This window comes from Sus scrofa, chromosome X (assembly GCF_054392235.1).
Source record: "Sus scrofa isolate SSC_HxYL_T2T_F1_AM1 chromosome X, Sscrofa_HxYL_maternal_Yorkshire_Landrace_v2.0, whole genome shotgun sequence".
Classification (NCBI taxonomy): Eukaryota; Metazoa; Chordata; class Mammalia; order Artiodactyla; family Suidae; genus Sus; species Sus scrofa.
In genome coordinates, this window is record NC_139401.1 from 43122165 (window position 1) to 43134510 (window position 12346).

The 12346-nt window shown below is 42.5% G+C and overlaps 1 protein-coding gene across 5 annotated transcripts in view; it reads right to left on the reverse strand.

Annotated features, from left to right (window-relative positions):
- The window catches only part of EFHC2 (EF-hand domain containing 2), a 183537-nt gene that overhangs the window by 92488 nt on the left and 78703 nt on the right, over positions 1 to 12346 (reverse strand). For all 5 annotated transcript variants that reach the window (XR_014835287.1, XR_014835288.1, XM_085007794.1 and 2 more), the window contains 4 exons: positions 11404 to 11655; positions 7930 to 8043; positions 7321 to 7459; positions 1051 to 1216 (listed from right to left, as the gene is read on the reverse strand). Coding sequence is in view for 3 of the 5 variants with exons in the window: in XM_085007794.1 (XP_084863920.1) it covers positions 1051 to 1216; positions 7321 to 7459; positions 7930 to 8043; positions 11404 to 11655 (671 nt within the window). In the remaining 2 variants the exon portion in view is untranslated. The remainder of the gene's footprint in view (positions 1 to 1050; positions 1217 to 7320; positions 7460 to 7929; positions 8044 to 11403; positions 11656 to 12346) is intronic.

The following is a 12346-nucleotide window of genomic DNA, read 5'->3' on the forward strand; positions in this document are numbered from 1 at the left end:
GGAAACAACCTAAGGGTCGGCTGACACATAATGGAATGTTATTCCATGCACAACATAATGGAATATTACTCAACCATAAAAAAGAAGGAAATCTAGCCATTTGTGGGAAAAACAAAACAAAACAAAACAAATATGGGTGGACCTTGAGGGCATTACGCCAAGTGAAATAAGTCAGACAGAGAAAGACGAATATTGCATGATCTCACTTAGGTAATGAATTTAAAAAATCCAAACTCATATAAAACAGAGATCAGACTGGTGGTTGCCAGAGGTAGTGGGGTTAGGGGTTTAGGAGGATGGGGTGAAGGTGATCAAAAGGTACATACTTCCAACTCTTAAGAGAAATAATTCCTGGGGCATAATGTATAGCGTGGAAACCACAGTAAACAATAATGTGGAGTTCCCGTCATGGTTCAGCAGAAACGAAGCTGACTAGCATTCGTGACGACGCAGGTTCCATCTCTGGCCTCCCTCAGTGAGTTGGGGGATCCGGAGTTTCCGTGAGCTGTGGTGTAGGTCGCAGATGCAGCTCGGACCCCGCGTTGCTGTGGCTGTGGTGTAGGCTGGCGGCAACAGCTCTGATTCGACCCCTAGCCTGGGAACATCCATATGCCATGGGTGCGGCCCTTAAAAAAAAAAAAAGACAAAAAAACCCCAAATGATAACGTATGTCTGAAAGTTTCTAAGAGAGTAAATCTTAAAAGTTCTCATCACAAAACACTGTGAAACTATATGAGGTGATGGATGTTAATCAATCTTATTATGGAGATCATTTTTCAATATATACATATATGGAATCACTATGTTGTATACTTTAAAGTCACACAATGTTATATGGTGATTACTTCTCAATAAAGCTGAAAAAAATCAATAAAATAACCACTGATAATACTGACATATTAATCAAGTGCATTCAAAAGCTATAACAACATATCCCTGGACATGAAATTAGATAAATTAAGTGGCATCTGTGTTGTCATGAGGACAATAGTATAAACCCCGAAGACATCTGGGAAAGGATCAGACTGAAATAATGGTTCCCTCAAGCACCTGTCTTTTTCCATGAACTTCTTGAAGTTCCTCCGATGAGGGGTGGGCACAAGGCCTATGCAGGAGCGGAGAGAGTCCTCTTCAGAACCAAAGCCAGTGTAAGGTGGAAATTTCCTTTCTATTTTTGGAGGAGGCGGGGCCTTGCATGAAATGGAGGTAAAGTTCTCTATAACAAAACAAAGGCAGATGAAACATCAATATTTTTTTTTGCCCTGATTAGGGTTGTTTTGAAAGGTTTGTTATGTTTTCAAGATGAACATGAAGATCTTTGTAGACTATTTTAAACTCTTTCAAAAAAAAACACAGCAAAATCCTGTGAGGGTAGGTTTCAATCATGTTTACAAAAACCACAGAACTCACTCAATAATCGCCATTGGTTCAAACGAAAGAAAAAAAAAAACTGTGTCAAATAAGTAAACATTTATCTTCTGTCATCACATCCCCATTTTAGAATATTTTTTGTTCTTCCCTGATTTTTCCAACAATACGAAAATTCAAACTTGGAACTTTATGCGACCCATTCCACATTTGAACCTACAATGAAGCCCTCTCCTATCTCGAGTCAACACTCACTAATCAAATTCCTTTCCAAACAGCACTGACTCCTGACTATTTTGCCTTTACCTTCCCCATCTGATGCCCCCTCCTCCTGTGCCTACTTTTTAAGCCCTCTCTCCTTCCTCCAGCTCAACTCCAAGCCATGGCACTTCACCATCTAGGTCAAAAACAAAAGCAGAACTTCTCACTGGCCACCACTCCAGGTTGCTTTTGTTACTGCCCCAGAAAAGACTGTAATTGTACCAAAATGTGACAAAGCAAAAAAAAAATCTTTTTAAATAAATGATAAACAAGAAAAAAACTTTTAAAAACAGACACTGCCTACTCTCTAAGGGAGTATTAAGTGGTAAATACTGTTGACTTCCTTCATTCATTTATCATCTGTGAGAAAGGAAGGATGGAGAGAGAGCAGGAGACATGTCTCTAACAGCCTAGGAGCTGTTAGGTTCTCATTTGTGAGGCTGTACAATCTCTGAGAAGAAAGCGTGCTCCCCAAAGCAAGTAACACATCGACTCATAGATTCCAGTCACCTGTGTCTGTCCCACCACAAATGACAAAGAAGATGCCAGGGTCTTTCTAAAAACCAACCAAAACAAAGGCACGAAACAAAACAAGTCACGGAATCTAATTTCAACTTCTTCCCCAAGGCTGACTATCATCTAGGTGTTTCCACTTGTGACTGAAAGGAGTTTCACATAAGCCAGCACTTCCCTTTCCACTGCCAGAGTTCTAACAGAAGGAAGAGTACAGAGTTAGCACACGTCTCCAACTGAAAATGTGCATCAATTTGTCATCCAAGGCAACCTAACTCAAGATTGAGGGATTTGGGATACTGATTTGGTCCAAAGGTTAAGGGGCTGCTGCTGCTTCTAACTCTGATTTGAAAACATTTGCAACCTCCACATTTCCTTAGACTTCCTAACAGCCTTTGTCTGAAATCTCCTCGAGCATAATCCCCACAAGAGCATTGTTCCAGCCTAACAGAAGCTGCTTACAGAAGACATACTGGCAAAGAGAAGGCCATCAAATATTTCTCACTGGCTCAGGGGAAGGGGGCAGCCAGACCGCTGGTATGGAAGTGACTGGTGAGTCTCTGCTATTGCTATTTTTGTGGCAATTAAAGAGAAGCCTTGGTCATAGAGAGAAAAGTTCAAATCTTGGAATTAGGCAGAATTACAGTAGACTCTATCATTGGTAATCACTACATGAAACACACCACTAACTGGTGCATTCGTTTTAGGAAAAGGACCATAGGGATGGCAGGGACAGCTCTACGTGATTATTAGAAAATTGGGGCATGATCGGTTTCTTCTAATAGGGGACATAGCCATACAACTCTATATACACACCTAAGCATTCTAACCAAAAGAGGACACACATTGAATCTCAAAGTAATTAAGAATGCATTCTACACCTCCCTCCAAAATTATAGGTTTTATAATACAGTGTTGTTTTCTCAACTACATAATTTTTGCAATAGATTCAAGTAACAAAAGAATCAATTTAGAGCTTTCCTCTGCACCCACAGTGCCATCTAGTGTATAAATGCCGAGAGCTCTTCCACTCCACCATGTCCGACTTTTGAAACAATCCAATCTTTTTGGATATCCTGACCTAAGATTTTATTTTTCTGGGTAACTGCGTATATTCACAAAGGTTTGGACTTAGCACCTGAATAAGTCTCTTGTCTTCAGTTCTCCATCATCTCAGCATCCTGCATGTTTCAGGGGTTTAAAAAAAATCTGATGAAAAAGTATACAAAATTTTTTTGCAAAGCAGCTTCCCAAATACAATTCTTAAAGTGATACTCTGCTGGCTCCTGAGATACATGTCTTTCAAAGAGTCTGATTCTTCTAACTCCAAGAGACTTGTAAAAACATAAATACTGAAGGTCCATCCACAACTGACTAGATGGCAACAAATATACAGAGAGGCAATAGATTTTTAAAAGAATAAATCTTAGTGCTCCTTTCAGTGATTCACTAGTCACCATCTCATTTGGAAACAATGCTGGGAAAAGCCTTCAATGGCCTCAAAGGTCATCTCCAAGGTTCAAGTAACCCAGATGTGAACCCAGGTTTGGGGCCGGCCTTAAGTTTGGAGATTTGGGCAGAAGTTCGTCAAGATCAAGAATGTCAAACGATTAAGACAAAATTAGGCCCAGGGTCTTGGAATGGGGCCCCTGCAAAGAAAGAACCCTAATGCTTAAGCTTCATTAACTTCAAGGTAAATCCACCTCTGCTTGTACCCAATACCCAAGTCAAATGATTCTGGTATATAGCACATTCATTTTTGTGTCAAATAATCAGTGAGTCACATAATTTTCTAGCTCTAGGCAGAGAACCCTTAGAAATCACCTAATCCTCAACTCTCTTCACTTCACTGGGGAAATTTTTTATTAAAAAAGCAAAACTGTCAGGTCCATCAAGGCCATGCTGTGAGACCAGAAGCTAATTCTACCCCTGTCGCTGTACCTTGGGATGGCTAATTTGCTCAAATGATCATTAAACTCTCATATTGGATGCCTGCTGCTTCTAGCACCAAGAGTTCAGAAATGGCCATAAATGACCACAAAATTAAAGGTGCTTTAAGTTTTTTTCTCATCCTTTGTGTCAGTAACCTAGTAAGTATTCAAGACCAATGCAAATGAATGGTCTTATTACTAGTTTGGTGGTCCCAACCACGAAGAATCAATAAGAAAGTCCTCTTATAGACCAATAGTAACCCAAGGCAGGAATTCTAGGAAAGAACAGTTTCCATACACATCCCTGCGCTTTCAGTGAAAGAAACACCTGCTAGAGCCCCTGGAGCCTTTTCCAACCTTCATGCTACAGGAAAGTCCAACAGGCCTCCATCTGCCAGTCTGTGTTCATGCACATGAAATAATGAGGGAGTGACGTGCCACAGCCTGGCAGGCAAGCCCAGGCCAGTGGGATGGCCAAGCTGCCTAGTAGGGGAGTCACACTGGACTGTTTTGTGGAAGAAGTTGCCTTATCTTAGAATCCTTAATTGCACAAACGAATCTCATCTTTTTAGGAGTCAGATTGGGCTTTACACAGGGATATGTGTATCTCTTGGAAGTCTATCAAGCCCTCTGCTTCTACATAAATAGCAAGCTTACTCATGCACCTTTCTTAGGACTGTGGCCAACTCTGTCTCTTAATCCTTCTGCCATCTTTTCTCCCCCAAAGTATCCTGGGGCAGCATTAGGTAAGAAAAGGTACTGCAGCACCAAGGCTACATACTGCCTTTGAAATCTGCCCCGGCTTCCTCTGAGGGAGGTCCCTAGCTGTGGTGGCAGTTGTTGGCTCCTTCCTGTGGAGTGGAGATACCATGTATTCTAGTGACCACGGTTACTGACAAGGAAGGAAATGTGACCACAATTATTGCCAGGGCTTTATCCGGGTTTGGGCTGCAAGGATGACACAATATAAGGCATAAAATTTGGTCGGATGAATTTTTAGAACCAGATGAGTTATAAACAAAATTAAAATCTCAGAAGTAATTGCATCTAAGTAATATTACGTCTATTAATTGAATGTTACCAAAATGTCAGGAAAAGCAAATGTAAAGATTATCAGAGAATACTGATGCACTCCCGTCTTCCCCAAATTATGGACGTAACTGCTAGGCATTAGTTACATTAAGTACACTGTTGTTACTCAAGAAATGTGTAATAATAGTGTCTGTTAAATGGGATATTTTAACATATGTTATGAGAAATACAAAAAGTCAGCATGACTATAAAATGCATCATAATTTTGTATTTGCATAATTTTCCGTTTAAATGCATAATGCTCACGTTACATTAGCTTTAAAGGCACAAATGACTTTTTTTTTTTTTACATAATACAGTACGTCTATAGAGTAAACGAAAGAAGTGAGCAGAAAGAAATTAAGCACTAGGGCTCAACTGAAATGGACCACAGGACATGGGAAGCTGACAGATTTGCTGACGGCTAGAACTGGAGCACCCCGGTGAATTCACTCTGCCTCTGAAAGTTCTCTTCTAACCCGTTAAGAGACCAACAATGCACCATGTCTCTCCAGCACGACGTTCATTTTCCCAAATGCAACCCTTATATTCTCAAAATCAAGCTGACAAACATCAACCCAATGCTGGACTTCAAAGGATCATATGATGTTTTGGAACATTTACCACATCCTTTACATTAAGGTAATCTTTCAGTGGGACACAGGTAAATATTTTCAGTGACTCATGTTATATATATAAATGTGCATATGTATATATTTATAAATATAAATTTATATTTTTATATATATATCATTTTTCTGAATTTTCTTCTCTATACTGAAGACATGTTGATTCTGAATAGGCATTTGTATTTATTAAAGGCCAAATTATCTTTCCCAGCTCTCTAAGGGTCCCTAGCAACTTCTCTACTATAGGCACTACCTGCACATTCCTGACTGCATCTTGTTCCGAGTCCCCAAAACAAGTATGCCCAACTGTGTCCACGAAAGAGAACTAATTATAGAAAATCATATGAGAAGAGGCCACCGATTTGGACCCAGGGGCCCACACATTTTGACAAATCTGGCATGCGGATGCAGTGGAACCAAAGAGCGAAATTGAGAGTCTTTTTTTTTTTTTTAATTCTAACCCCTTTGTGCGCTGTGTGCCTTCTCCCATAATATAAAGATTCCCAAGAGGCCAGCAATACTATGCAGTGGGGACACCAAGACACACAGGGTGGGCCTTGTCTCATTCTAGAGACACAGCCCCCTTGTCTTTTAGGAAGCAGTATCCATCCTGGCTCCTATCTCATGGCTCAGGGAAGGGTGCTCATATAAATACTCCAAGGTTCAGAGAGGCCTATGGGAACAAGAATCCCCCAGCCGAGTGCCAAGCCCCAATCGGGGAGGCTGGCAACTTTCACCACCTCCACTTAGCCAAGCACCTGCAGGTACCTGGAGCCTGAGGTAGAGGGCCCAGGAAGAGGGCAGAGCTGGCTGGCAGGATTAACAAATGGAAGGTTTCACCTCAGATCTTCCACCAGCTTCTATGACTCTTATAACATCGTACAACATGCAGTAGGTCCTAGCTCCCCTTTCCAGTCTAGAAACTCCTTATGCAACTCTGTAGCTCCTACGTCTACTGCATCCAGCAGGTGCTTAATAAACTGCCGGTTTTCCTTCTGAATTGAACGAACCTGATCTGAATGGAATGGACATCTACAAAGAGAGAAGCTGGAAAACTGGCTGCGCCTCACCAGGAAAGGCGGACAAAACTGGCACAAGAGAATTCCCCAGAGAACTCAAATAAGTACATGCACTGTGGTAAGCCAACATTCAGTGAAAAGAAAAGCATTTAGATTTCCATTTCAATTGCTTGACCAAAGCATTTACCCATACTCTGGCGAGGCAGAGGGCTGGATGGGAATATGGAAGCCCTTGGAATGGAAGTTCAAGTCTTGGCGCACTCTTCACTTGCTACATGACCTTTGACAAGTAAGCCCCTTGTAAGCCACAGTTTTCTCACCTCTAAAATGGAGGTATTGAGCCTACCCTTCTAGAATTGCTGTTAGCAATAAATAAGACAACAAACACCCGGTAGTTAGCAAATGTTCAATCAACAGTAGCTATTATGACTTTAGCATTTGAAACTCAAGAGTAAGATCAATCTTAACTAAGGAACAAAGATTCTAAGTTTTAAATATAATTTTCTAATTGATAGAGGTATCACTTACCAATTCCATATTTAGTCTTATAATAAGTCTTCGTGAATTCATCACAGTCACAAAGGAGCACTTTTCTTCCCCACACATTGATGGTGGTTCCTATGGACAGGTCACTATCTTTGTAAAACTCTTGGTCTAAATTTCCTAGCTAATAAAAACAAAGGGGCATGACATTGGCACCACAGACCCACCAAAGACCTTGGCACCCCTTCCCAAAAGAAAAAAGAAAACAAATGATATCATTTATAACCAAATGTTTTGGCCCCACCTATGGCATGAGGAAGTTCCCAAGCCAGGGATCGAACCTGTGCCACAGCAATGACGCCAGATCCTTAACTACTAGGCTACCAGGGAACTCCATATAACCAAACTTTTAAAATAAAATCAATATTAACATATCAGAACATTCTTTTAGCAATGCAGTGCTACGAAATGGCAATGCATATGTTTATATACGCACTTAAGCATGTTTACCATTGGTAACAGCAGGGCAACACATACATTTATACATTCATTGACTTCAATCCATCTCCCAGAAGAATACATAAGTCACCCCACATGCCAGGTTCTAGGTAAGTCACACTGGAAATAGTGATGATAAAGTGTGAAGTTCCTTACCTTGTATTTATCCAACAGGTAGCTATACACTCGTCTCCGTGACAAGCCACCATACACGTTGAGAACTGTTCTGTCTGCTATCTGGCCTGGTTGATAAACTCCAGGCGGGCCATACTAGAAGATAAAAATCAAATCAAGATTGGGTGGATGGATGGAGTTCCCACTGTGGCTCAGCAGGATGTGGGTTTGATCCCTGGCCTCTCTCAGTGGGTCAAGGATCCAGCATTGCCATGAGCTGTGGTGTAGATCACAGACATGGCTTGGATCCCACACTGCTATGGCTGTGGCGTAAGCCGGCAGCTGTAGCTCTGATTAGACCTCTAGCCTGGGAACTTCCAGATGCCACGGGTGTGGCCCTAAAAAACAAAAAAGAAAAAAAAAAAGATTGGGTGGACGGCCTCTAAACACACAAACCCTGGTCCTGCTGAGGGACTCAAGCAGGAATGGGCATCTTCTCTGCCATCCCCAGGAAGAGAGGACACACACTCCAGCCACCGTTTCCGATCCCATGCTTCCCAATTCCGTGGGCTGCTCTATACTCCATGCATCCTTCGAGGCCCTGATGAAGCCCCACCCTTCCCTGTGCCCTCTCCTATCCTCCTGACCTGTCCCCCGTCCAAACTCCCATATCGCCTACCATGGGGTTAAACCACTTTTTGCGGTTCTTTAACTGCTTCATTGGCAGTCATCTTTTCATGAAACGCCTGACGGAGGAACCCTGCCTTGTCTTCCTTTTTTTTACTTGCCTAGCACCCTGCCCGATGCTGAGCAAGGACGCGCTTGCTGGCTGAGAGAGGCACAGTGGTGGGGTAGCAAGAACAACGGAGTGCAGTCGGCCTCTGACAGAAACTGCGGCCGGGAGCAAGACAGGGCACTCCCTGGTTCCACATGTACTGGAGGTGGTCCAGGCAGGAACTATCTTAACCAACTCAGAGAAACGAAGCGTGATCAGTCTATCCCATACAAATGAAAAACCTGAATCGTCCCTGATACCTGCCACATAAAATGGAAGTTGATTTCTCTGTGCTACCCAGCAGGTCCCCACTGGCCAGTCATTCCACATACTACAGTGCGCATATGCCAATCCCAAACCCCCAGTCCACCCCGCCCCCAGAAGCCCGTGAGAAGCTATATGGGAAAAGAATCTGAAAAACAATGGATGTGTGAACACGTATAACTGAATCACTTTGGTGTCCAGCAGAAATGATCTCAACCTTAAAAATCAACTCTACTTCAGTAAAACTTTAAAAAATGCAAAGAAATGTAAATTGAAACATGAGAACTTATGGCGTGTGGGGTGTAAGTAAGCCACGTGACATGGAAAAACAATACATTGGCATGTGAACCCTCTCTTTGCCACTTCCTAGCTACAGGACGTGGGGCCAGGAATAGATCTTCTCAGAACTTCAGTGCTGTCATCTATTTGCAACAGTACACACTCCTTTCCTGATTTCTCAAAGGACGTGGTACCTATTAGGGGAACACCCAGCACTACTGTATCTCTTCCCCCATGAGAATAGAAGCTCCGTGCAGCAGGACTTAATCCATTTTCTTTCTCAGTATAACCCAGAGCTGGCACAGAGCTGACACTCAATAAGTATTTGTTGAATGAATGAATAAATGAAGCCACTGCTGTCGAGGAACACTGAAAATGTCAGGTGTGTCATTATTATTTTATATTTAGCCTATTTTTCTTTTTTTTTTTTTTTTTTTTTTTTTTTGGTCTTTTTGCTATTTCTTTGGGCCGCTCTCGCAGCATATGGAGGTTCCCAGGCTAGGGGTCAAATCGGAGCTGTAGTCACTGGCCTACGCCAGAGCCACAGCAACGCGGGATCCGAGCCACGTCTGCAACCTACACCACAGCTCACGGCAAGGCCGGATTGTTAACCCACTGAGCAAGGGCAGGGACCGAACCCGCAACCTCATGGTTCCTAGTCGGATTCGTTAACCACTGCACCACGACGGGAACTCCAGCCTATTTTTCAAAGCCATCCTAAAAACAGGCTTCCCTGCCACCTCCTAGCCACCCACTTTGCATACCCCAGAGTTCCCTCCAGGACAAATCCTGCCCCCAGTCCAACAAACAACACAGCAGGGCTTCGGCAGTGACTCAAAGAAACTCCTGTGATAACCAAATAACCAATGGTTGTTTGCATCAGAAATTAGTGTTACAGTACTCTTTCCGTAGTACTAAGAATTAAGTTTAAAAATACTTTACCCAAATAAGAAATAAAATAGAACACAGAGCTGTGAATAAGCCTTAATGTTTTCATGTGTCCTTAGAAGTGTTTATACGTCCTTAGTCAGTGCTTTTTACTATATGATCTCATCCAATCTTTACAGTTATCTCAGGAGGGAAGCCTAGTTACCTGCATTTTAGAGACTGGCAAATAGCTCAGAGAGGTTAATGACTTGCCCAAGGTCACAGGGCTATTAAGTGGCAGACCCACAGGTCTCTCTCTCTTTTTTTAAACAGCTGCACCTGTGGCATATGAAGGTCCCAGGCCAGGGGTTGAATCAAAGTTGCAGCTGGGGCCTATGCCACAGCAACACTGGATCCAAGCCACATCTGCAATATACACTGCAGCTTATGGCAACACCAGATCCTTAATCTGCTGAGCAAGGCCAGGGATTGAACCTGCATCCTCACAGAGACAACATCGGGTCCTAACCTGCTAAGCCATAATCGGAACTCCAGAGCCGCAATTCTAACCCAAGTCTTCTGTCTCTGTGCCATTCCTGCTATACCCAAGTTACATTAGCTCTCAAATGGCCATAAATATGTGTAAAATCAGTCTGAGAATTCTTTTTGAACAGTAAATAAAATGTAAAAGCTATCATTGTTGCTAGCCAGAGGCTAGTTGGGGACTGGTGGCTACCTTCAGAAGCATCACTCTTGTGTATATGTTTGTGTGTGTGTGTGTGTGTGTGCGCGCGTTCACAACCCAGACCAATACAATGGGATCTCTTCGGTAGGCTATAAAGACCAGAGGCCAGTGGCCTGCCCAAGGCCATGAGCAATTCTTTTTTTCTTTTTTTCTTTTGACTGTGCCCATGGCATGCGGAAGTTCCCGTGCCAGGGATCAAACCAGCGTCACAGCAGCAACCCAAGCCACGGCAGTGACAACACCCGATCCTTAACCCACTGCGTCACAAAGGAACTTCATGAGCAATCCTTTTACTAGACAGTCATTTGCCTTCAAAAGACTCGTTGTGAACTCCATGATGAATAGGCAGTTCTCTTGCATCTGACTTTTTTCCTTCACTTGCCTTATGTCCTGAATATCCCCCCGTTTGTCATATCCCCTGTATTACTTTCATAGATGTATATTAATAGAGGGCACAGAATGAAAAGTCTTCCAAACACCTGCACTAATACATGGTAACTTGTCATCACACATGACATTCCAGACAGTGAGTGACTAGAATCTTCACAGGCAAACTCAGAAAAGTGGTCGCGTGTGGCCTGCTCACCTTTGGTAGCTTTCTCCTCTGGAGGAACAATGACATAGCATCTCTTCCCGAGTTATGCGGCATCACTTCTTTGATTTCGATGGTATCATCAGACAGAAAATAATGCAGGATGAGTTCTCTGCGGTCCCCAAACAACGAGCCCGAGTCATCCCACAGGCAGAAGAAGCGCAAAACCTTCCTGTCATACTCAAGGAACTGTTTGAGGGTGTCAAAGGACTCATAGGGGCGTAAGGGCTCCACGCAGTCTAGCTTCTGCAAATGGGGAAAGGGTTAATGATAGCTGCAGCCTTTCCACAGTTGTTTCCGGGATGCAAGCCATCAGAGAACATAAAGATATTTTGTCCATAGACCATTCTGTGATTTTTTAAAAATTCCCACTAACAACATACATGATAGGCGTATATAACCAGCCTTGACCTTAGAAATACAGACAATCAAGTGTTAGGAAGCTTTTCATTACACAGTGGTTTTTTAATACACTCAAATATATTTCTACAATGTTTTTGAAAATGGCCTTTTCTCAGACTTAAAATTCTTATTTAAGAACAGACAAAGCTAATACACGGTGACAGCAATTAGAAGAGTTACTGCCTCTGGGTAGGGCATTGGTCGGAAAGGTGGATGAGCGAACTCTGTGGGGCGATGGAAATATTCTCTCTTGATTTTCGTGTCGGTTACTAAATTGTATACATTTTTCCAAACTTGTCAGTGTGTATGCTTAAGATTTGGACATCTGAGTCTATGTTAATTCTATTTCAACCAAAAGATTTTTCACTGAAAATTCATATATATCCTTCTTACTCATCCAAAGATTTTTGTGAAGGTAAAAAGGGAAGAAAATACATTCATGGTTTTATTTTGCTCAAAAGCTTTAGATAGCGAGGATCTGAAAGCCATGGAAACGGGAGCAGAGCAAATGGAGAATGTTCCAATCAGCAGGGAG